General features: G+C 37.7%; 1 protein-coding gene across 1 annotated transcript in view; it reads left to right on the top strand.

Annotated features, from left to right (window-relative positions):
- The window catches only part of MYO3B (myosin IIIB), a 373,201-nt gene that overhangs the window by 307,092 nt on the left and 41,005 nt on the right, over window positions 1-25,104 (top strand). The window contains exon 32 of the mRNA XM_069471407.1: window positions 20,679-20,687. Within this exon, the coding sequence (XP_069327508.1) occupies window positions 20,679-20,687 (9 nt within the window). The remainder of the gene's footprint in view (window positions 1-20,678; window positions 20,688-25,104) is intronic.

Genomic DNA, 25,104 nt, shown 5'->3' with positions numbered 1-25,104 from the left:
ACTATGTAAACAATTATACTTTAGGCGTTTGTTCTTCTATTTATTTATTCATTCATTTATTCAAAAAATAATTATTAACACTTACTAAGTGTTAGGAACTGTCCTGGGCCAATATTTCTCAGACTGTTTTGAAATACCAATTTTTGCTTGGTTGTTTTCCAAATTTCCACAGTCTGATACTTTTGTAAAATATAATAAAAATGAATTACTAGAAAAATAATCATGTACTTGGATATTGTATCAATATCAAATTCGTGTCCACACAATGCTACAGTGTGGCAGAGGGAGACAGACAATAAACAATAAGCATAGCATGGCTGGGCTCACACCTGTAATCCCAGCACTTTCAGAGGCCAAGGCAGGAGGATCACTTGAGCCCAGGAGTTGAAGGCTGCAGTGAGCTATGATCATGCCACTGCACTCCAGCCTGGGTGACAGAGCAAGACCCTGTCTCTCTGAAGAAAAAAAAAAAAAAACCCAACAATAAGCATGACAGATAAAGCAATTATATAGGATGTTAGAAGGGTGAAGTGTTATCAGAGAAAAAACACAGCAAAGGAGATTAGGAGTGGCCCAAGTGGAGGCTGGTTGGGGGTGGCTGTGGTTTTAAACAGGGTGGTCAGAGTGGCTTCACTGAGAATGCGAGACTTGAATAAAGGCTGGAAGGCTGCAAGCCAGTTTGCCATGTGGGTATCTAAGAAAAGAGCATTCCAGGCAGAGGAGTGGCCATGACAGAGGTCCTGAGGAAGAACATGCATGAGCTATAAATACCTGAGGAGTCGAAAGAAGCCCATGTATTAGAGCTGAGAGAGGGAAAGGGAGAGTTGTAGGAGATGAGGAGCCAGGTAGTGTGGATCAGTACTTCTTAATGTCCTAACAAACACCCTGGGCATGTTACTAAAATGAAGTCTCTGATTCAGCAGGTCTGGGTGGCTCCTGAGATCATGCACCTATAAAGAGCTTTTGTGTGGTGCCAATGTTGTTGATCTGAGGCTCACATTATGAGTAGTGGGTGCAGTTTCAGTGAAATGGGAAGCCAATGTGCGGAGGAGTGACATGATCTGAGTTATGATTTAAAACAATCACTCCAGCTTTGGGGTTGAAGATTGACTACACATCATGAAGGAATGAAATAGTCTGTATAAGCACATTTTCCAGACAACTGAAACTTTCTCAAACCTATAACTACCTTTCATATTGAGTGTACCAAACACAGTTGTTATTTTTTGTGTCTTGGGGCATGATTATTAACGATTATCACACTGGGCTGTAATGCAGGGCAATCCTCAGAGACCATTGTGAAATGAGGCCACCTACTCTTGCATTAAATGACCCTTGACTATTATGATTTTTAGTTAATGAGCCAGATTCTATTTCTTCTTCTCTCTCAACACAAAGCTGATGTTTCTTGCTATTGTTAACATACTGACTTTTCGTGACATACTTTTCTTTCCCTTCTTTCTTTCTTTCTTTTTCTTCTTTGCTATGGTCTAAAAAACAGGGTTTTTTTTCCAGCAGTAAGGGAAATGGGACTGAGTAGGGGATCCTCTATGAATAAAATAACTCTCACATATGTGGTACCTATATTAGGCACCATGCCAGGTCCTTTACTTATATTTTCTTAGTGTAAAGTACACAAGCATTAGTTTAACTTTGTGACCTGTGCCTTTTAAAGAACATTCATTACCTGCCCCTGGGTTTCCTGTTATACCTCACCTAGGTGAGATACCTCTGTCCTTGGTTATCTTCTTGTCTATACGAAGTATACCTTAATCATACTTTGAAGATCAAAAGTTTACTGTACTTACTAAGAGTAACTGTAGTGATAGTGTATCTTAAATTTTTAGGGTGCTGAGGAGGAATCAGTACTGTACCAGGCTCCTGAGGGGCTCATGGTTGGCAGTCACAGTTTTGGGTGTGGTAGAGCCACCAGAGAGCATGTGGTGTCTGGCATTAGGCTTCAGGGATTGATTGCAGATCTTTCGTGGCCTGTCTACCCCACGACTGCTGAGCAAATCACACACACTTTCTTTCGCCCAGCTGCTTCTTTAACATCATCTACTTCATTATTTTCCTTTACCTTTCCAGTTGCTCATTACTAAATTTTGTTGATCTTGGCAGAAATTCAGCAATCAGAAAGCAAATTTGGGCTGTATTTTGTCCTTGCAACTCTTAATCCTTAAGATAATCAAACATCTCGATTTTCCTGAGACTGAAGGGTTTCCCAAAATTTGGACTTTTCAGTGCTAGCACCAGGACAGTCCTAGGCAAAGTGGGATGAGTTGGTCACCCTGTAATCATACTGGAAGTTGAGCTTGATGTGGGCAAAAACTTTTTTTTTAATTACATAACTACATCTGGCAAGACTATGCCTTAGATCCGTGCTACAGAGTCGCTTCCCACTGGCCGCCTGCATTTGGAAGGGACTGCGAGCAGCTTGCCAAACAGCAATGCTGTGATCACAAAGGGATCAGATGTCTCCCATTTGACAGGAGAGCATGTTCTTATAACAGAGTCTTAAAGGCCACGTAATCTCCCTCAAGAAAGGACATGGAAACTAGACCCTATACCGAGGGAAGGCTACTGGGCCTCTCTGTCTCCTACCCAGTTTCCTTACTGAATGCTACACATAAGACTGCAAAGCCACTATGCACCTTCATTTATGGCTAGTCTTCATTTATGGGTTCTGAACCCCTGCTTTTTTGGCTCCCTTGGGCTGAAAACATCTTTCCTTCTTGCCTGGGTGCCATTGAATTCACCTTAAATCCTCATCAGTAAGTTTTGGTAAAGTCTTAATCTTAGGACATTTCTCAGTGAGATGGCACAGGAATTACAGGTATAGAATTCTTATTGTTAGCATGTGAGGTGGGAAAAACACCTTGTTAAGGGATCTTTTTAGACAGGTGGTTCTTGAACTTCAGGCTTTCCAGAATCTCCCAGAGGGCTTGTTAAAACACAGATTTCTAAACCTGTCTTAAAGTTTCTGATTCTGTGTGGAGTAGAAGGTAGGATTTATATTTTGATCAAGTTCCCAGGTGATGAGATGCTACTGGTCTGAAACCTTCCCTGTGAGAACCATAGCTCTGGAAATTCTCTGTGATACTACATTGAATCAGAAATAGTGGGCTTTACATATGTGGTTTTTGACTCATTCATTCAACAAATATTTATTGAGCATCTACTATATGTCAACCACAGGGCCAAGAAATGAAATAAGACACTTAAGAGACTAGTGCAATTCTAATATCTTGATCTTTGCAGCTGTTATTTTCCAAAGCAGGTTTGGTGACAAGTTGAATGCCTTCATGTATCTCAAATGGTCTCCTTAACTTCTCAGGAATTTGTCAAGACCAAAGTTGCATTTACTTTTACAAGCTTTGCTGTATGAGAGGAAGATGGGAGTCTTCCAAACTTCTAAAAAGTGTATAAAATATTCCAATTTCTAAAATTATTAGGAATTTTTGCCTTATTTCTATTAAATATTTTGTAAATTATACTCCTCTGCTAGTCTGGCCACGGTATATTCTCCTGCACAGCAAAATCATTCTAAGCCCCACCAGATCTGAATGTTTTCACATATCTCTAATATATATGTCATTACCATAATATTTGTGCCCTGGCTTTTGTAAAGGAATTTAGGCAAGGCTAATATAAGGAAGTGCACAGTTTGTGGGCATGAGGGCAAAAGGATGGAAGAAGGAAGAGAGAAGATTATAGTTCTCCTAATCTCAAATTTAATTTCTAATTTAGCCCTATTTATATTAACCATACATCTTTCCTATTTTGCTTATAAGACTTTTCTCATTTTTACTAGATCTCTGTTTTTGTTTGTCTTTTGTAATTTTGGAGAATATGAACAGAGTGCTTGGAACATCAATTATAGTCCTGGCAGTTAACCCCAACTGGGGCTCTCTAAAGGAACTTTGTAAAATACCTAGATTTATTATGGTGCCACATCTTCCCTGAAATGTGGGGATCAGGATGATAAGGAAGAAGGAGGGATGTACTCCACGAAGGTCAGTGCTATAGCCACTCCTTAGCCAGCTGAATCAATATCAAGATTCTGATGCCATTCGTGGAGCTGAGGCTGGAGGAGACTAGAGGAGGCTGGCAGCGAAAGTAGCCACAGCTGTGAGAACAGGCCGTTAGAAGCCACGGAGGTCATATGCCAGGCCACCATTCCTGAGGCCACATACCTCAGGGAAAGCCTTTCAGCAGCCTGTTCTCATTCCTGCAGCTCATTAAAGCATGTTACAGAGTTGCATAGTTTTTAACATTATTTCTGCTTAGATTGTTACTGCAAACATATCTGAGAAAAGTTCTTGCTGAACTTTTCCAGTGCTTTCCTGAGTTCATTAGGTCATGACGAACTTATTGCCAACGCCAAGTTAGGTTCTGGCATTGACCCAGGACATCAGGAGTGCAGCTGCCAAACAATGAAAGGCGGGTGGTGTGTGAGTCGAGTTAGGGTATTTGGCTTCCAGGACTGGATGTTGATGGCACAGCTGTAAAATGTGCCTAGAGAATTTTTATTTTTAAATTCTATTGTTATTTGCTGTAATTGAAAAAGCACATACTCTCTAGGCTGTCCTATTAACCTTAGCTGCCTAGTTTATTTCATTTTAAAGGATTCTTTCAGCTACTAAAGTTCCAACAGTTAGGCTATTCATTTAATGGACATTGGGCACTTTTCTATTTATTTTAAAGTAAGTTGCTTCTTAACACTCTATGGACCATCCTTTCAAGATATTGGCATGGAAAGATCACATTTTGAAGCAGCAGGTTCAGGTCACTTTGTATATAGAATTTTGTTATGTTCAATAAATCTATTTGGAAGAAAAAAATTAAACATATATAGTTGTTTAATGGTAGGAGTAGAGTGATTTTTCTTCTTTTTTACTTTTTGGATTTTTTTTTCCAAAATTGTTTTTGGTTTATAGAAATATTGAGCATAAAGTATGGAATTCCCATATACCCTTTTACCTCCCTCTCCCAGTTTCTTCTATTATTAACATCTTGCATTAATGTGGTTAATTTGTGACACTTGATTAGCCAATATTGATATATACATGAGGTTTGACAAATGCATAATGACATGTATTCACCATTACAGAATCATACAGAATAGTTCCACTGGCCTAAAAATCCCCCTGTCTCCACCTATTCATTTCTCCCTTCCCCCAAGCCGTTAGCAACCACTATTTATGTATTTGTTTTACTGTCTCCATAGTTTTGCTTTTTCCAGAATGTCAAATAGTTGAAATCATATATTTGTAGCCTTTTCAGATTGATTCTTTCACTTTGTACTATGCATTTAAGATTCTTCCATGTCTTTCCATGGCTTGATAGCTCATTTCTTTTTATTGCTAAATAATAATCCATTGTATGGATGTACTACAATTTGTTTATCCATTCACCTATTGAAGAACATCTTGGTTGCTTCCAAGTTTTGCCAATTACAAATAAAGCTGCTATCAACATTTGTATTCAGGTGTTGGTGTGGATGTAAATTTTTAACTCATTTGGGTTAATCTCCAGAAGTGAAATTGCTAGGTTGTATGGTAAGAGTATGGTCAACTTTGTAAGAAACTGCCTACCTGTCTTCCAAAGTGGCTGTACCATTTTCCATTCCCACCAGCAATAAATGAGAATTCCTGTTGCTCTGCATCCTTGCCACCATTTGGTGTTGCCAGTGTCTTAGATTTCTGTCATGTTATTATTAGGTATGTAGTGGCATCTTATTATTTTAATTTGCAATTCCCTAATGACATATGATGTGGAACATCTTTTCATATGCTTATTTGACATCTGTATATCTTCTTTGGTGAGGTATCTGTTCAGATCTTTGCCTATTTTTAAATTGTGTTGTTTTCCTATTCTTGAGTTTTAAGAGTTTTTTGTATGTTTTGCATATCAGTCCTATGTCAGATATATGTTTTGCAAATATTTTCTCCCAGTCTGTGGCTTGTCTTTTAATTCTCTGAACATGTCTTTTGCAGAACAATAATGAAGTTTTAATGTATATAATCAGGAGAAAAATTTTTTTTAAATGATTCGCACTGATTCCCACCTTGGCTTGGCATCTACTGCCTACCCGAGAAAATAAGAACAGTCTGAGAGGAACAAGGTAGTTTGCTGTATGGAAGTTGAATATACGAAACTATGACAGGAATGTGATCCCTAAATTAAATGTAATCAATTTTAAGTGCTATAGGGAGGCAAGATAGATATAGTCCCAAATTAGAGAAGGAACAAAAGGAACTTGGTTACATGACTGTGTGTAGAACCATGAAAAGATTTTTCTCTCATTTTTCATTTTTATTTGACTCTCTTGGTTTCCTCACTATTTATGTCCTTTAAGGTAACTATTAGTAGAACTCCAAGAAGGACTGGGAAAACTCTGGGGTTGTTTGCTTCCACTAAAAATAGTATTTGGCAAGTAATAAATTTTTGGTTTAAATCCAGAGAGGCCTGGGAAAGAATGAAATGTTCCTTTATTACCCATTCATTTGCATAGTTAATTTAGTACCTATTAAGTGGCAGACATTATGTTTGATGCTAGGAAGATGGACAAATGAATCTGAAATCAAATCTCCTTTGTCTTAGTTGTTGATAGGAATGAGCACAGGAACTCTGGGAGCTTCAACAGAGATATCTGGTCTCTGGGAAGCAGACATTTCAGACAAGCTTACCCTAAAGGTGAGACATCCAGGGGGATCAGGAATTGACCAAAGAGTAGGAAAAGGTGTTTCCAGCCCTCTGCTTGTTCCCTTTCCACATTGAGAAGAGCTCAAATTGAGGGAAACAAGATTAAGGTGGTTTTTATTTTTTACTTTTTAAAAAATTCTGAAATGTAACATGCCTATACAAAAAATGTTTAAAACAGAAATGGACAGTGTAACAAATTATTATAATGCAAGCACCCATTTCAGCACGACCCTGTCTCCAAAAATAAATAAATAAATAAATATATATATATATATATATATAGCACCACGTGTGGTGGCTCGCACTTCAGGAGGTTGAGGCAGGAGGATCACTTGAGGCCAGGAGTTTGAGACTACCCTGGGCAACACAGCAAGACCCTGTCTCTCAAAAAATTAATAAAAGAAATTAGCCAGGTGTGGTGGCATGTGCCTATAGTCTTTGCTACTTGGGAATCTGAGGCAGGAGGATCCCTTGAACCCAGGAGTTTAAGGTTACCATGAGCTATGATCATGCCACTGCATTTTAGCCTGGACAACAGAGGAAGATTCTATCTCTAAAAAAAAGAAAGAAAAGAAACCGCTACATGAAGTAGGGGCTCATGAATTAACTGAATAAAAGAATACGAGTCTAGAGCAAAGAATCAGCAGCCCACAAGAGATGGGAAGTATCCTGCTTTCCTAATGGCAACCCAAGTTGAAAATCAGAAGGCGGAGTACAAGTATGATGTTTTGATCTGAGCTGCTCTGGGCATGGGTAAATATAGCAGTAAAGGACAAATGGAATGGACACTTTGTAATTTGACCCTTGAAAATTTGGAATGGAGCCTTGGATGTTCTATCCCCCATTGGTACCCCAAACATTCAGCCCTTGTGTAATGAGTTAGCATGGAAACTGTCCTTTGGAGGACAAATCAGTTAAGAGCACAAACAAACCTAGAGCTCTTTGCATTTATCTGATTTCTGCACAAATGCAGAATCTGACATTTAAAGTGAGTTTATGTCCACTGGGAGAACCCAGCCATTGTGTTCTGGCATAAAAACTTCTTTGAAATTAGGATAGTGTGTAAACTCATCCACTGAGAGCTATGTAGATCTCTTGCATTTGTTTCTTGGACCTGTTTGAATTTGTTCTTTTAAATAGGCTGCTTGGGAAAATACCTGGCACCGATTTAACAAAAAAGGATATCATTAATTTCTTCCTTTAAAAAGGAAGAGTCCCTTTGGAAACACTGAGTCTTCTTAGATCAGACAAACCAGTCTGATCTCTGGGTAGACTGGCTGTTCTAATTGCTCATTGCTAAGCAGCTAAACAGACCTTTTCGGATGGTGGAGAAAGAAAAGGGGGATCTGAGTCAGTGGGTACGCTAAACATTCCTTATACCATTTAGATGGATTAATGAAACATAACTCCCTCCCATGACACAAAGTGCCAGACACAGAAAATACCAACAAATTGGTCCTACTCTTAAATGCAGTAACGATTCAAGGTGATACATTCTTGAGACTTGTAGCAGTATCAAGGGAAAACTAAGTGCAGTGTATAGAAATGTTAGCACACTCCAGAAGACTTGGCAATTTGAATGGCAAGAAGGAAGGAGTTGTTAACTTGGAAATTAGGTACTTTCAAGGGTGGTTCTTACTGGAGGAGTGAGAAATAGCAATGGCAGCAGCTAAACTTTATTAGATGCTTAACATGTACCAGGTCTATTCTACATGCAGTAAGCAAATAATTTGGACTCTTATTTTTGAAGAACAAGTCCTGGTCCAGAGTCCCCTCAAAGCTGCCAGAGCATCACAAATGCACACAAACATGCACACACATTCTTAGGAACCTAGGAACACAGATCACAGAACAGGGAAGTTTGGTGTAATAAAAGGCTTAAATACCAGCAAAGCACTGGAAAGAGGGGAAAATATGGGACTGGAGGAGTTTGGGGGTGGTGGGGGGGACAGTGCTTAGGCAAAGCTCTGGTCTAGGATAGAATACATGACTTGAAGTGGGAGGTCAGAAAGTCATTGTGAATTGTTCTTTATTGGAAGAAAAATTACAGACTCATTTAATATCCATTGTTTATGTTGAATTTCTCTGTCTTGTCATTAACCCAACTATATTTATAGTTTCACAGTTTCATAAGAAATATATCTATTCTTTTTTTGTAATCACAAGTAATGTTAATCCAAATCCAACAGCAGTCCAAAGTAAACAAAATGCCTATACCTAATGCCAGTAACCCCCCAGGCATGGCTTTATGTCCCTTATTTTGCTCTCTTGCCTTGAGCCTAATTAGGGTAGAGTACTTGAAATCCTAAACTCTGACCAATGATCAAATAATCAAGTAACTTGACTATAATGTAATAGACTTTACAGTCTACAGCTAAACATAGAACTACCTGGCTAGCCCTTTGAGGCTTCTATTTTCCCCTGTGCTTTTATAGAGCAAAGACAATCTAAGAAGCTAAAACGACCATCCAAAGAACCCTCAAGAATAGTCTGGGCCAGAGAGCTGATCCAGAGGTATTACTTCCTCTATGTCTCCCTAGGACCTAGCTCTGGGTTGGGTTCTAGCTTTGGCTATTGGTCAATAAAGGGATTACTTTTAAAAGTCGGGGCAGGATATAGGGAAAACAAAAGGGATAGTGTAATCCTCTAAGGACCAGTGACAGTGGAGCAATTATACACATGTAAAGGAGCAAGGAGAAAGCATGACATCTGGAACCCCAAAAGAGAGAGTCATGTGGGTATAGAGAGTCTTGAGAAGAGAAGTGACCTTCAGGTAAGGACACGGTCAACACAAGACAACCCCACAGGAAGAGAGCTGGGGCACAAAAGAGAATATTCTTTTTCTGTCTCTTTTCGCTCTCTTAGCTCTCTTTCTTCCCTCTGATTTCCTGCTAGGGCTCTTTATTGGCCAAGCCATTGGGAAGCCAGACCAGTCCATATAAGTCAGCTTCTGGGGCCCAGAACGTGATAGAAATGGAAAAAGAATGGATTTGGAAGGAAGAAATGCTACACCATTTAAAAGGACCCAATATAACTTCAATTCCTAATAAAGTTCATACCCTCTCCCACAGAGATGAAAAATACTTCTTTGGAAGATATTTTTTTAAAATATTGCTTCAGTTAGGAATTGTTCTCTGCTTCAAGAAACACATACTGGAATACAATGACTTTAATAGATAAAAATTTATTTTCCTCATGTCACCAGAAGTCCAAGGGTAGGCAGTTTTTGACATTGGTTCAGAAGATCAAGAATGACAAGCAAGGCCAAGCCTCTGTAAATCTCTTCACTTTTCTTTCATGGTCCCAAGAACAAGAAAAATGGCTACTGCTGGAGCTCCAGCTATCATGGCTGCAAAAGGATTTTCCTGGAAGCTCCTCTCGGTGACTTCTGTTTATGTCTCATGGGCCTCCTTTATTTGCAGGAGAAGCTAGGAAGCATATTTGAGTTGATTATATTGCTGCCACCTGTGATTTAAGGGTTCTGTTCAGAAGGAAGCAGGGAAGAATGGATGTTGAGTAGACAATGAGTAGTTAAATACTATCCTATCCTATTCTATACTATAAAGATAGAATTTAATCATCTGAGTCACATATGCCCAGGGCATTGTTTCATGCTAGTTTCCGAACTTGAGAATTTTCAAGTCATATGAATCAGATATTCCCTCCTGAATTATCATATTTCACCATGGGTCCTTCATGGAATATCAAGACATGCAGGCAAGATTAAGGCCACTTATAAGAAATGGTTATAAAATTCCAAGGCACATATTCAGGTGTTCCTTGTGCAAACAGTTTGTGCAAATAAAATGAAGCTATCTCTGATAGAGTCTAGAAATAGGAGAAATGGAAAAGATGTACTTTGTTAGCATGCTGGTAGAAATTTAAACGATATAATTTTTGTACAAAAATATTTTGCACCATGTATTGAGAGCCTTAAAAAGAATTTCAGACTTCTTATCCCAACAATTGACCCAGAACCTGTTTTTAAAAGTCTAGAAAAAGTTAAGAGAAAAATTAAATAAATTTGGTCTAGCCGTAGTGTAGAATATATAATTATTAAAATTATATTTACAAAGCATTTAATATAGAATAAGAGAATTGTTTTATTATCATAATAACCTAAGGTTCTGCTGCAGTTTTTCCAGAGTATTCCAATCCTCTAAGATCTTTTTTTCCTTTAATATCCAACTAAAATGGTTTGAGTTCCCATCCCACTTCATAGGATTTCTACCTTCTTCTTTGTTGCCTGTCACCACCTCAAACTACAGGGGAAAAAAATATACCCCTTTAGAGAGAAATTGACAAAGAACTTTAAAGGGCAGTTCATAAAAGGAGAAAATACAAATGATCTATGACTACATGCAGAAATATTCAACCTCAAAATTTAATGAGAAATGAAAACTTCTTGCATATCAAACAGGCTAGGATCAAAAATAATAATACACAGATTGTCAAGAATACAAGAAAACGAGCATTAATAGCATTGTTTGTGGTAGGGCAGTAGCCTTTTTAGAGAGCAAGCTGCCAATATATTAATATCATTTGACCCAGCAATACCTGCTCTGTGAACTTATCCTCTGTATATAATTAGATTAAGCTATGCATAATATTTTTGTGCCTTGTTGTATTTAAATATAAAAAGAACTCAATGATGTTCATTCTGGGTCACTCTGAGAATAGTGGTAAATGAACAGAGGAACAGGGAAGTGTTTGACATGATACCTAGCACACAGTAGGACTTAGTAAGTATTTACTGAATGATGAATTAATTCAGATGGATAGTTTCTATGGGGGAATTAGTTTTGCTTCAAATAGCATCTTGCGTCTTGCATTTTAGTCACATGTTGTAAATATTTCTGGTCAACAGTTGTAGCCATTGAACTGTAGCTCAGGAGATGATGGGGCACCGACATCTGCCTTGAACAATGGGAGACTATAAGAAAGTGCATTTCTTTCTGTTTGTCTGATTTGGGGTTTTTTTGCACAGTCAAATTCATTATGAAAATGAATGAGGTCTCCAAGAGTAGAAAGAGAGATTGGTAGTGGGCCTTGAAGAAGTCTGTAGGGGCAAAGTACACTCAGTCAGGTTGTTCTGTGGGTTATTTACCAATATGCAATGCTTTGGATGAGAGAAAAATTAACTGGGTTATCTGATGGATAAGCATAATCATTTTAGAAAATTTGCATAGTCTAGAGGAGAGATGGTCTCAGGCCCTACTGAAAGGAGGGTAGAGCTTGCTTTAAAGTCTTTTCTCCTCCTCTGTTCAAATACTTTTCCCATAACACACCTTAAAAATCCCTGAACTTGTGTTGCGAAAGAGCCTGACTACAATAATCAGTGAAGACAACTTGAAATATTGGTCTTCATATCAGTAAGTTACAGCACATTAAAATACACTTAGATTTTAATGATGAAAATATGTTGAATTAGAAACTTCTGCAAGTTTCATTATTTTCTCAGTAATTCCCAACAGATTACATTCAAATCACTAATGTAAGAAAACATCGAAAATAGGAGATTAAGGGATTTATTCTTAACTGTTTATGTTACAAAGGGAAGGATGAAGTAATGTTGCTCAGAAAGATTCTTTGGATTGAAAGTGCAGCTTAAGTATATGGTGACTAATAAAAACAATGAGTTCTAAAATATGGCCATTGCATTATTATTTTGTTATTGTAATGCTTGAGAGTTTTTGCCACGTGAAGCATGCAGGCAATAATGTTAAAATAAAATTTATAGTTTAGTCTCATTTTCAATATGCATTACAGCTAGAATTCTGTCACCTAAATTTTTCTAGGTTCTGTTTACCCTGGCAACTAAATATTGTTATTGATCTTATGGAAGGAGTTTTGAGTGGCCAGTGAGAAAATTCTAATTTTTTCAACAGCATTTTTCATTGATCAATTTATTATAGATATTCTCACTAAATTTAGTGAAATATTGAAATTTGTGAAGTTACTAGATCATGCAGATAAAAGAAAGCTCTGATTTTTAAAAATTGTGTACCAAGTGTGAATGGATTTGGCATTTTGAAGAGGATCTCATTCCCAGTAAATAAAGCTTCTCTGTAAAAATCTGAAGTTCAAATGGTTCTGATTAGTGCCCTGCTGTCTTATTGGTACCTCCTGGAAGACAATAAGATTAGCAGAATGCATGAATTCCTCATATCTTGTCATGATTTAGTCCCGGTTTGAGAGCAGGGCAGTAACCCTGATGAAGAACCACAGCATTCTATACCTGAGTCACAGGCTCAGATTCTTAGGACTTTAGCATGGATATATGTCAACCGTCTAACCTTTAATATTGTCCTATTTTTAAATGAGACACTTAGCCAAGTGGCATCTGAGAAACAGGTCGTAGAATCTTTACAAGCAACCCTCAGGTGAAACAACAATTTCAGCTTTATTTATTGTATATATTGTCATGAAGACATCTTATTATTAATATCTTTCCAGAGTCTATTTTCTAACAGCAACAATAAAATCATGCAGTAGAGGAGGAAGAGGAAGTGATTTAGTTAACAACTTGATGCCAATTTTAATAATGTACTCTATCGAAATTGTCATTCTAATGCCAAAATCATGACTAGATGAGTATTAATGAAATGAATAAGAATTTCAGTAAGGTCTTTGTGAATTTCTTTAAGATTCTCAAATGACCATGTAAATTTTCTCCCCTAACCATGGATTTTAGGTGATGCTAGTGAAGGTTATGCAAGATCCAAAGCAAAAGACTTATAGAAATGTATGAAGCTCCCTTTGGATCTGAAAGGATGATGTTACTTTGCCTTTTTTTTTTAATCACATAATGAAATGTTTAAGAAAGTTAACAAGATACAGCTCCAATCAGAGCAACAAAGAACAAATCGCTGAGCTTTTCTTCTGAACAGCAGAAGATGCTTTATTTTAGCCTTTGGCTGAGGTTGGCAGGGGAACGACCTGCTGAACAGTTCTTCTAACGCTGACAGGCCTCCAGGCTGAAAGTCCAGTGGAAAAAAGTAAAACACAGAAAGAGTGACAAACTGAATGTCATTGTGAGGAAAGCCACACCTTTTATTGCTTCTTAAGAACCAGAAATAACTACAAGTGTTTGGGAAGTAGTGTCTTAAGTAGTCTTAACACAGACCAAAATTCTGAAAAGCTTGATGAAATTTAGCAATGGGATCATGATGAGTCAGAGTCATGCACTTTTTTTATGTACTTTTAAGTAAAATTTTATATTCCGTCTAGCAGCTTTTTAAAGAAGTAATAGTATTAACATCAGCTGGGAAACAAACATATTTTACAATAGAGCTTTAAGCAATGTGCCGAGGTGCACTGATGGGTCATGGATGGGTTATGGTTGTGCCGAGATATTGATGTCCTCGTCTCTCAGAGTAGCCAGGCAAGACTGGGCAACTGGAGCTGCCTCTGTTTACCTTGTCTGTGTTTACTAGGCCATACAAATATTAATATCACCGTGTTCTATGTGTGCCATGGCTTTGCAGACATACTTTGCAAAATCCCTGAATCCTATAAGAAGGGGTATGTAAAATTATCTTATGTGTAAATAAATGAAGCAGAAAGAATGTAGTGTGCATCTCCAAATAGAATGCATGATATGTTTGGTAATAATGGGGACAGAGTATAGAAGAAGATGAGTGGAAGAAGGCTAGGGACTTCCCATCTGGGCTTTGCTCCTTCTTTTGCTTGACCACACTGACTCTCTAACAATAAATACCCAGAAATGTTCTAGCAAATGTTCAGGAGTGAAGGCATATGGAACATTTGATTTTGTTTGTGTTTAAAATATGGTTTCCACACAGATGGCATTGGTTTAGCTGTTGTGTGACTTTGTTTGGATCTTCTTTTGCTCAAATAAGAGATGAGAACCATAGCTCTTTGAAACTCAAGCTCCCAGGTTTATGTGCTGCAGTTTGCTCACCTCGTTCTGCAGAGGTACAGGCTCTTGTTCCTGAGAGACCTTTGCTTATCAGTAAGAGTACAGTGATTTTCAACAGTGGTTTCTGTTAGCTCTTGGAATATTAGCATTAAGGCATTAAAAGAGGCCATGAAAATTGCATAGACCGTGGGTTTAGATGTTTAGATATTTTTAGATTCCAGAATGTAGTTGCTGTCACAGGGATCTGGCCATGACACTGGGGCTGACAAAGCCAACTAACTATTTCTTTGAAAGATTGGACAGTCTTCTTAAAACACGTCCAGGGACAAAGTCTACAAAAATTAAGTCAGTGGCATATGTATCCTATTAGATAAGTTGATGTTTTCTATCTGAACATATTTTTAGACAGCTAGTCCGCCATTTTTCCCTTCTAACCTTGTTAGTGAGGGCGGGTGGGAGGAGAGAAAAACAAACAAACTGAAATAACACCTTAAAATACTAGAAATTTATAAAATTGTGAATGTCATTTTTTTGTTTGTTAATCATCGCACCTATTACTTTCCCATTGCCAGGGATCTGATAGCAACTGCAGGGAGCACTACAGCGCCAGCTTCGTTTCCTCTTCTCCGCATTCAGCTTCCCTTAGGTGGGCTCTTCACTCTTTCTTTCAAAAGTTAATTAAAGTCAGTGTCTCACTTTTGCATTTTCCCAGGGTGTGTTAAAAGGGTAATTTTTAATAATACTTAAGTAATATTTCTTTCTTCACACCAATGTGGTAGCTTAGGTAATGACTGTATGATAAGATAAAATCACTAACAGACTGTGAAGGATGTTCCAGTGGGACCCATGGACCTGCGCTTGAATTATGTGCTACTCCATAAACAGAACAGCCATTTCCTTCTTAGAACCTTGTGAAAGAGAGAGATTCTATAAAACCATGCTGGGTTATTTTTCAAGCTTTGCTTTTTGAATTGTGGTCCATAGAATGCTGAGAGTCATGGAAATGTTCTGCTCTTTTATTCCCTAAATCCTAGAATTCAGAATATTTTGCCAGGTCTTTCTGTAGGACCTGGCTCTTTTTGAAAGGTCCTCATAATAACAACATGGATTATTTGAACATGAGGGTATTCCGCCTACCTAAAACCCTTTTTAACTAATTTGGAAGGGGATTAAGGAGATTCAGACATTGGTATGATCCTGGAGGAAGATCCAAGATTAATAGTTCTGAGCTGCCAGAACTATTGTTTCAAATGTTGTGAAATCAGATATAGATGTTGTACGAAAATGCTTGGCTGAAGAAAAAGAATTTTCCAATTTGGAGAGAAAACCAACTTCTCCCAGCTGCTATAACAGGAGTAGAGAAATGATGTTTAGAGGCAAAGGAGATCTGAATGTAAAACATTAGTTTGAGGTGTTGGAGTTGGGTTGGTTTGTTTATCTTCCTTTTTATTTAGCTCTTTTTCTTATGCTAGGTAGCCTTATGTAATAAGACATATAATTAATATTTTTCCTGTTGGATCTCTGTAAATAAAATAATAGAATATTCCCATTTCACAGATGAGAAAACTGCTCCTTATAAAGGTTGGATGCATTGTCCACACTCATACAATCAGAAAGTATTAGAGCCAGAATTCAACTCAGTCTGTTCCTCCTCCAAAGCCTGGGCTCTGGATGGCCTTGCTATGTCATCTTCCACAGCAAATGCATGTTACTCTGTTCAGTGTTGTAAGACACCTAACCCTGCGTTTTGGCAGTTTTCCTTAATCATTATTGTAAGGCTGGCATGGCTGATTTTACTTAGCAAATGACCATTCTGATTATTTGTCCTTGAAGAAACAGTCATTTGCACTTTATTCTTGCCTTGTTTTTGGATTCTTCATTTGAAATTTTTCTTAGTGGTTTTGCAGATATCCAGGCAGTTCTCAATTGTTGTACAAACATCAGAATAAATAGTTATTCTACAAATTAGTGTTACCCCAGCAACCTATTCTTGTAATGCTGAGAGGTCTTCAGGCAGACAGTCCAGTGGAAAAAAATAAGTAATAGGCAGAGCATTGGAAGTTCCCACAGCCTTGTCCTTGAGGCTCTTGCTCCCTCTGTGGTGCTGGGAACATAGATGGGGCTCAGTCTCTGTGAAATGAATGATTCTATCCCATCATCCTAAAAGGCTCACCAATAACATCTCTCTTGCTGATTTAGGATTATCTTCTAAAAGCGTGTTGTTGACATAACTTTATGTTTCCTGAAATAGATAACATCTATATAGATTTAATTTATCACACTAGCTGGCTATCACCAAGCAATGAATAATTTCTGAAGGAATAAGAGATTTTGGTGAATATTTTTGAGCAAGAACAACAAAAGGATTTGTTCATTCTTGAATATACATTTGTTTGTTCTTTGCTGTGATCCATGCCACAGAAACAGAAATATCAAAGTGATTCTGTACCTGCCCTGTATCAGGTGGGATAATTGTTATTATGTTGTTATGTGCAGGATGGAATGGGATCCCAGTAGAAAGGCATTTAACCTGAACTTGGGAGTTAGAGAAGGTTTCTAGGGGAAGATGAACATGAGGTCATTCTTACAGGGGCTAGTAGTTTGCTATGTGGAGTGTAGGCTGAGTTCTGAGGAACAGTAGAAGTGCAGGTGTGAGATCAGGAACGGCCTCGTGTGCTGAGCTGAAGAGTGCCATCTTTGTTCTGAACGTTATGGAGAACCTCTGAAGATATTAAACAGAGGAATGATATGCTCATTTAGAAAGTTATATATGGCTACTATGTGGAGAATAGATAGGATGGGGGCAAAACTAGAGATGAGACTAGCAGAGAGGCAGTCACTGTGGTCCAGGCAAGACCTGATGAGAGCCTGAGTTAAAGCAGTGAGATAGATGGGATGATTCTTGCGGGGATATGACAGTGGAGTGTACAGGGCTTGGTGACTGATGTGTGGTGGGGAGTAGTGGGTAGAGAAATCTGGAATGAGAAGCGTTTATTTCTGGTTTATGTTCTTCCTGAACACATTGCAGAAAAGTGATGCCTTTCAACAACTTTTTAATGCAGTGAGTTTTCAATGACAGCTGCTAAAATTATGATGAAATGAAGCTGGAGAAGTGTGAGAAAAGGGTCAGTCTTTTTAAAAAAATTTTGAGGCAAAATACACATATATAATTTACCTTCTTTACCATTTTTAAGTGTACAGATCAGTGGTAATAAATACATTTATATTCTTTTTTATTTCCCTTTCTCTCACCATCCCCCTCCCCCTTTGCCAACCTCTGGTAACCACCAATCTAGTCTCCATTTTCATGAGATCCACTTTTTTTTAGCTCCCACATATGAGGGAGAACATGCGATATTTGTTTTTCTGTGTTTGGCTTGTTTCACTTAACATAATGTCCTCCAGTTCCATCCATGTTACTGCAAATGACAGAATTTCATTCTTTCTTATGGCTGAATGAATATTCCATTGTGTATACATACTGCCTTTTCTTTATCCATCCATCCGTTGTTGCGCACTTAGGTTGATTCCATATTTTGACTATCGTGAATAGTGCTGCAGTAAACATGGGAGTGCAGATATCTCTTTTATATATTGGTTTCCTTGTTTAGTATATATCCAGTAGTGGAATTGCTGGATCAGACAGAAGTTCTAACTTTCTCTTTTTGAGGAACCTCCATATTGTTCTCCATAGTGGCTGTACTAATGTACATTCCCACCAACAGTGTATCAGGTTCCCCTTTCTCCGTACACTCTCCAACATCTGTTTTGCCTGGCTTTTTGATACAGACTATTTTAACTGGGGTGAGATGTGGTTTTGACTTGCATTTCTCTGATAATTAAAGCTCAGGCTTTCAGTTTGCCATTGAAACATTGATTGCTGGGTGATAGAAAGGTGGAGGAGGCCGTCAAAAGTGAACCCAAAGAGGGCCATCAGTGCCATTTTAAGTCTAGGTAACTGTTTATTTTCCAAAGTAAAATGAACAGCTGGCAAAAGGCCATTAACCTTGTAAGTAAACAGGAATAATGTGTAGCATTTAGTGGCATGCACATGTCACTTTAATTGACCTTTCATTAACACAAAATTCTCCTAAAAATAGTCTGTGACATTATTGAATAAGCGCTAAGTGGAAGGAATGACTATCCCAGAACAAGCTGGAAGAATATTTCAAGTTAAGAGGTGAAAAGATAATGCTAATATATATTTATTTTTTTAAGAAAAGGAAAAAAATTTATCTAAAAGACACCTACACACGAATGTTCATTGCAGCAAAATTCACTATTGCAAAGACATGGAATCAACCCAAGTGCCCCTCAATTCATGAATAGATTAACAAAATGTGGTATATGTACACCATGGAGTACTACTCAGCCATAAAAAGGGTGAATTAATGCCTTTTGCAACAATTTGGATGGGACTGGAGACCATTATCCTAAGTGAAGTATCTAACAAAAGGAAAAACAAACACTACATGTACTCGCTATTAAATTGGAACTAACCAATGAGCACACATGTGCACACAGAGTAGTAAAACTCAGTGGAAATCAAGAAGAGGGGAGGGAGGAGGAGGAGATGGGAAAAAAATCTATTTAAACAGTACAATGAACACTAATTTGGGTGATGAGCACACTTTTAGCCGTGCCTCAAGCATCACAAAAGCAATCCATGTAACCAAAAACATTTGTACCCTCTTAATATTTTGAAATTTCTAAAAAAGGGAAAAGCTTTTAAAAGACTAGATGTGGTCATTAAGAAGATGTATGAATGATCCTGTTTAAGATTAATTTCCATCAATCAACCATAGTTGCCATTTTCCCTCCCTAGTCACTCGAGATAATTATTAACTATAGTCCCAGTTATGTTCGATGACTTCCTTGTTATTGTTTGTTATTAGTGCTTAGAGCTGCAATATGCCTTAGTATTCACCAGCCTAATCTCCCCATTTTGTAATGTAAGAAACTAAGGACCAAGAAAGCAAAATGACTTGCAGTAGCTCAAAACAAAGAAGACCCTCACCCTACACTGCTTCAGAAAGCACTTAGTACTACATACATGTATATATTCATTAATCAGAAGCACTTTATTGTGTTCTATTTACTAAAGATAAGTAAATCACAAAGCCTTAACTAGTTTTGTCCTGAAATGTGACCATCTTGATGATAGGCACATATAGTGGGCTCTCATTAACCTTCATCAGTTTTAAGAAATACTTAATTCTAATTGGCTTTATTTTCAGTTGGCTATTATTTGATTTATTGAGACTGACCAGTACAATATATGGTTTTTAGGATTTTAACACAATATGAGGATTTTTTTGCAATGCAGATATTTTCCTTTTGCCCAAGGTAATAATAGACAGGGACGAAAACACTGCTTTAAAGAGAGTGTCTGCTGATTTACATATTTTAAAAGTATTAAGATCAAAGGTAATGAGAATTTAATCCATATGGCATGCAGAAGATAAATAAGAATATTAATACTGTATCAAATACTAATTAAAAGAAACACATGAATCTAATTTTAAGAATGTAACGCAAAGATGAAATTCTCTTTGTAAAGTTAAGACATGATTCTCTTGTAAAAAGGATAGTTATGGTGAGTTGTTTTTTTCCCCCTCAGGGTGAAAACTGGCTGGTTCATATATATAGCTTTCATAGAATCAGGATAATAATTATGAGCACAGTGATTGTGCTTTAACAGTTGACAAAGTGCTTTCACATCCTTTTTGATCCTCAAAGCAAACCTTTTAGTTCCTAGAACTCTCACTTCCATTACATTGAAGAGGAAATATGCTCATAAAGGCAAATGAACCTGGACCTAAACAATCAATCTCAATCTTAACCTCCTCCCTCTCTCTTTTCCTCTTCCTCTTTCCCCCTTTTGCTTCCTCTCTCCACCTCCTTTAATAATTATTCAGAAGGCTACAGGGAGATGAGCACTCTCATTCTCTGAGAATAATGGGTATATGAACTGGTTTTTAGCGTCTCTACAACAGTTCATACACTTTAATCATCTCACTTCTAGGAATCTAACCTTAGAAAATAATGAAAGACATGGTGAAATATTTATGCCTAAGGGTATTTGCAGCATTTCCAAGTGAAAAAATTTAATAAGTCAAGTGTCTAAAAAAAGAAGGTTTGAATTATAATCTATCTTAAATGATCTAATAGTATGGCCCTATTAATATTAATAATTAAAATTGTGTTTACAAAGAATATTTACAGTTACTAGCAAGTGTTTATATTTGTATGTTGAGAGAAAAAGTACAATGTAAAGTAGATAATGTAATTTTAATACTTATTTTATTATACTTATTTTATCTATATCAGGATCAGCAAACATTTTCTGTAAGAAACCAGAGAATAACTAGTTTAGGTTTTGCGGGCCCTAAAGCTTCTGTTACACTTATGCAACTCTGCCATTGTAGGGTAAAAGAAGCATAGACAGTACATAAACAAATAAGCATGGCTGTGTTCCAATAAAACGTTATGCATACTGAAATTTGAATTTCATATAATTTTTATGTGCCACAAAATATTATTACTCTTTTGGGGGTTTTTCCAACCATTTAGAAATGTAGAAAGCATCCTTAGCTCATGAACTGTACAAAAACAGCCTTGGGCAAATATGGCCCAAGGATCATAGTTTGCCAACCCCTGATTGATATTATCGACAGAAATACCCTAAAATAATTACCTCTGGGTAACAGGATTATGAGCAGTCTTTATTTTCTTCCTTAATATACTTACCTATGCTTTCTACATTTTCTCTGGTATGTGTTTATACTTTAAAATTAGGGGAAAAATAAGCATTATTTTTTAAGAGAAAGATGTCCAAGTTTAACAAGTGGTAACTGGCAGGGGTAGGTTTTGAATAGAAAACCGCTTTCTACTATGCCCATTGCCTCCTAGAATCTCATAGCTGGAAGGGTATTTGGAGATCTAGGAATAGTAACCCTTGATTTTATAAAAGGAAGACTCCAGAAACTAAACAATTTGTCCAAGATCACATGGCAATTAGTGACATAGTCCCAGCTAGCCCCAAGCCCCCAGACTCCCTATAGGGTGCCCTTTCTTTAAAGAATTTAACAATTCTTTAGTTAACCAGTATTAGAGAACTGAAAAGGCAAAAGGGAGATACAACGGTATCCCAGAGATAATAACTTCGGAAGCAGTTACTACTCCTAAAGCTTGAGGAACAGAGAGAAGATGTGATTGTTAGAACTTAGGCTTGGATAAGGGGCCTCATAAAGTTGAAATCCAGACCTCTGAGTAGAGTCACTGACCAGATGGTCTCTGAGGACATTACCAAGGCTGGTTCTGGGAGTGTGGGGACACTGCAAACTGGAACTATTGCCACTGCTGGAATCAACTATTGCTGCAAGGGTAAAGATCTGCTGCTGTTGTGACACTGGTAGGAACAAGAAGCAAATAGGGAGAAGCAAATCCCTCCTTCCCCTTCCTACCTTGTGGTCTCCCTCTAGCACCCCCTGTTGGCAGTCTAACAGAGTTATATGGCAAAGGAGAAGTATGATTTTTAGTGTCCCATTCCAGCATCAGAAAGAGGGTGGAAGGGCTGGGCATGGTGGCTAATGCCTGTAATCTTAACACTTTGGGAGACTGTGGCGGGAGGATCTGTTGAGATCCAAAGTTGGACACCAGCCTGAGCAAGAGAGAGACCTCATCTCCACAAAAAAATAGAAAAATTAGCCCGGTGTGGTGGTGTGCGCCTGTAGTCCCAGCTGCTCAAGAGGCTGAGGCAGGAGGATCAATTTAGCCCAGGAGTTTGAGGTTACAGTGAGCTATGATGATACCACTGCACTCTAGCCCAGGCAACAGAGCAAGACCTTGTCTCAAAAAAAAAAAAAAAAGTGTAGGGCTGAGAGTAAATGTAATATTAGGACAAAAAGGAAAGAAAAAAGAAATTAGTGTTCTTATGTATACATATTTGTGCATTTAAAAACTAAGAAAAAATGTGTATAATTGCTATGGTCCTTGTACCTGCAAATGAAATGGTCACAAAGCAATAGTTGATGCTTATAATTTCCTTATTTCGTACTGTATGATCTCTCAGCAAGGAACTCAGCTTGCTGAGCTTTTTTGCCTGGCAAGGTGACCCAAACCTTATTCCTGAAGGTTCTGAATCTTCAATGGTTCTGCATATTTCTGCTTGCTTAGTTTTCCATTAATTTTTATGATGGAACATGCAAGTACTAAGAAGTACTCAAAGAATCTCCTGGGTTCCAGACATAGTCCTCTTTGCCCCCATTGTGTAGCCCCAATTCCTAGCTAACTGGGATCAATACACAGAGTAATCTCTTTCTTTGCCTGCTGTTTCAGTACCATAAGGAGCCCAAAACATGTAAGGAGCCCAAAATGCCAAGCAGCAATGCCGTCTTCTAATTCAGTGGATCCATTGCTTCATCCCCCAGTGGAAGCATTCCTTTCTTAATTACCAAGAACTTCAAACCAGCAGAACTCAAAGTTGTGGTGACAAGGAGCAAAAATTCTATATAAAACTATTTTAATTATTTAGAAAGTAATTTTTAAAATCCAGAGTGGACTAATCATCTCTGATCTATCACTTCCCTGAAAATATATTTTTACCCTCAACTTTAATCTCCTTGAGGGCAAAGTCTGTAGCTGTTTCATGTTTTATGCCCAGTGGGCCCTATTATAACATCTGTTACCTGGTAGGCAGTCAGTAAATGCTGGTTGAATGTATAGGTTGACAGTTCGCTAGATATCAGCTAACTGGTTAGTATTTACAGACTAAAAATTTTTTAATTTTTATTTTTTTTTGCTACCTCTCATATGAAAGCTAGGTTTCTTCAGTCTCTGGATTTATGAATAAATGCTACTAATCTGTGACTCAGCGATTCCATTTATCAGTATTAGGTTGGAGATTATAAGTATACGAATTCCTCAGAGGAGATGGTGTGTCTCAATTCCCCATCAGAGTATCATGGCTTTTGGGTAGTGCTTAATATTACTGTGCACTTTAAAATGGAATATTGTAAATGTCAGAAAATTCATTTTCCTGTAAGTGACTTTAAACAGAGAAATATTTCATTAGCTCCTCTTCCCAAGTCCTGAGGAGCCTCTCTGAATTGTGAACCAGAGCTCTCTCCCACTGCCTGGAGCTCCTTCACAACATCAAACGCTTAATGAAAATGTTTTCCTCAAACCTCAAGCATTTCCAAATATTAAACGTGAAGAGGAAAGATCTTGCTCAAACTGCAAAGTGTTCTAGAACTGCAGGGTATGTGAGAATATGTGTGTATGCTATGTGTGTGCATGCACATACAGGTATGTTTTTCCTGTTTAATATTTTGGAAATAAATTTAATGGTATGCCCAAACCCTCTCTAAACAAGGTTGCATAAACAGACATACCTATTTGGGTTTGGCTGGTCCCCAATGTTAACCTCAAGGGTTCATTATGAAGAAGAAGGAGGGGCATATGCTCTCTCCACAACACAGACAAGCTGTCAGCCTGAGAGAGAAAGTCGTTCTCACAGACACAAGGTCGCAGCCTGCTACTCCTGGGGTTGTAAAGTTTGGGGATTATAGCTTAAAACCTAAGGGAGGTTGTTTGTGGGGATGGGGCAGAGGAGGCCAAGAGGATAACAAAGCAGATTAATTTGGGTTATATCCATTTGACTAAAGCATAATTTTAAGGGTTTATCTGGACTTTTAAAACAGAATAGCTGTTGAGTATTTGAAGTTTCTCCCTCTCCTGAGGTTCTGTGAAGTACTTTAAATAAATAATGTCGAAAGTAGTTCCCAATGAGTGGGTATTGGAAACTTAGTGTTCATTTTCTGTTGAAGTATTTATTTCAAAAGCATCCTCAGTTAAACACAGTGAATACTCTCAATTACTGATAAAATTTGCATTTTACATAATTTCTGCTTTGTTAAAAACGCACTAAATATTCTAGGCTAGTAATATATTCACTGTATTATTCACAATTTGCACTCATTTCTCTGAATTAACTGCTAAAACATTCCCATGGTTCACTTGTGAAACTTGCTTTAATGAGTAGATATTGTGACCTAAGTGAACAGACCCCTCCCCTCAGGAACTGTGCCACCCTCAGCCTGTGGTAGCATCACATGGCGGCCTGGGAAGTTTACCCCCGACCTGAGTCTCTAGCAGTAGCTCCAAAGTGCTTAGCACTTTCTTAGAAAAATGACTTTGTAACTGAAATCCTATGTAGTCTGGGAGCAACAAGTTATTGTTTCTGAGAAATCTGCTTTCTAATTAGTCTATAAATTCTGGACAAACTAAAAGTTATGGATTGAATTTAATGACTCAGCATGTTTGTAGAGCGTGTCACTATATAGAAGCAATTATTCCTATAAAGGCAATAGAAGTATATTTCTTGGTTGTATAACTAGTTAGATGGAGAAACCATGACTAACAAGAGCTGGAGAATCAGCATCAGCAAATGTAAAGTTTTGTGATCTGTAAACAATATGCTTTCTTTGCACGAGACCTTTTCAAGTTATTTG

This window comes from Eulemur rufifrons, chromosome 1 (genome assembly GCF_041146395.1).
Source record: "Eulemur rufifrons isolate Redbay chromosome 1, OSU_ERuf_1, whole genome shotgun sequence".
NCBI lineage: Eukaryota > Metazoa > Chordata > Mammalia > Primates > Lemuridae > Eulemur > Eulemur rufifrons.
The sequence above is the reverse complement of the archived record's forward strand: the minus strand, read 5'-3'. Positions and strand labels throughout refer to the sequence as shown.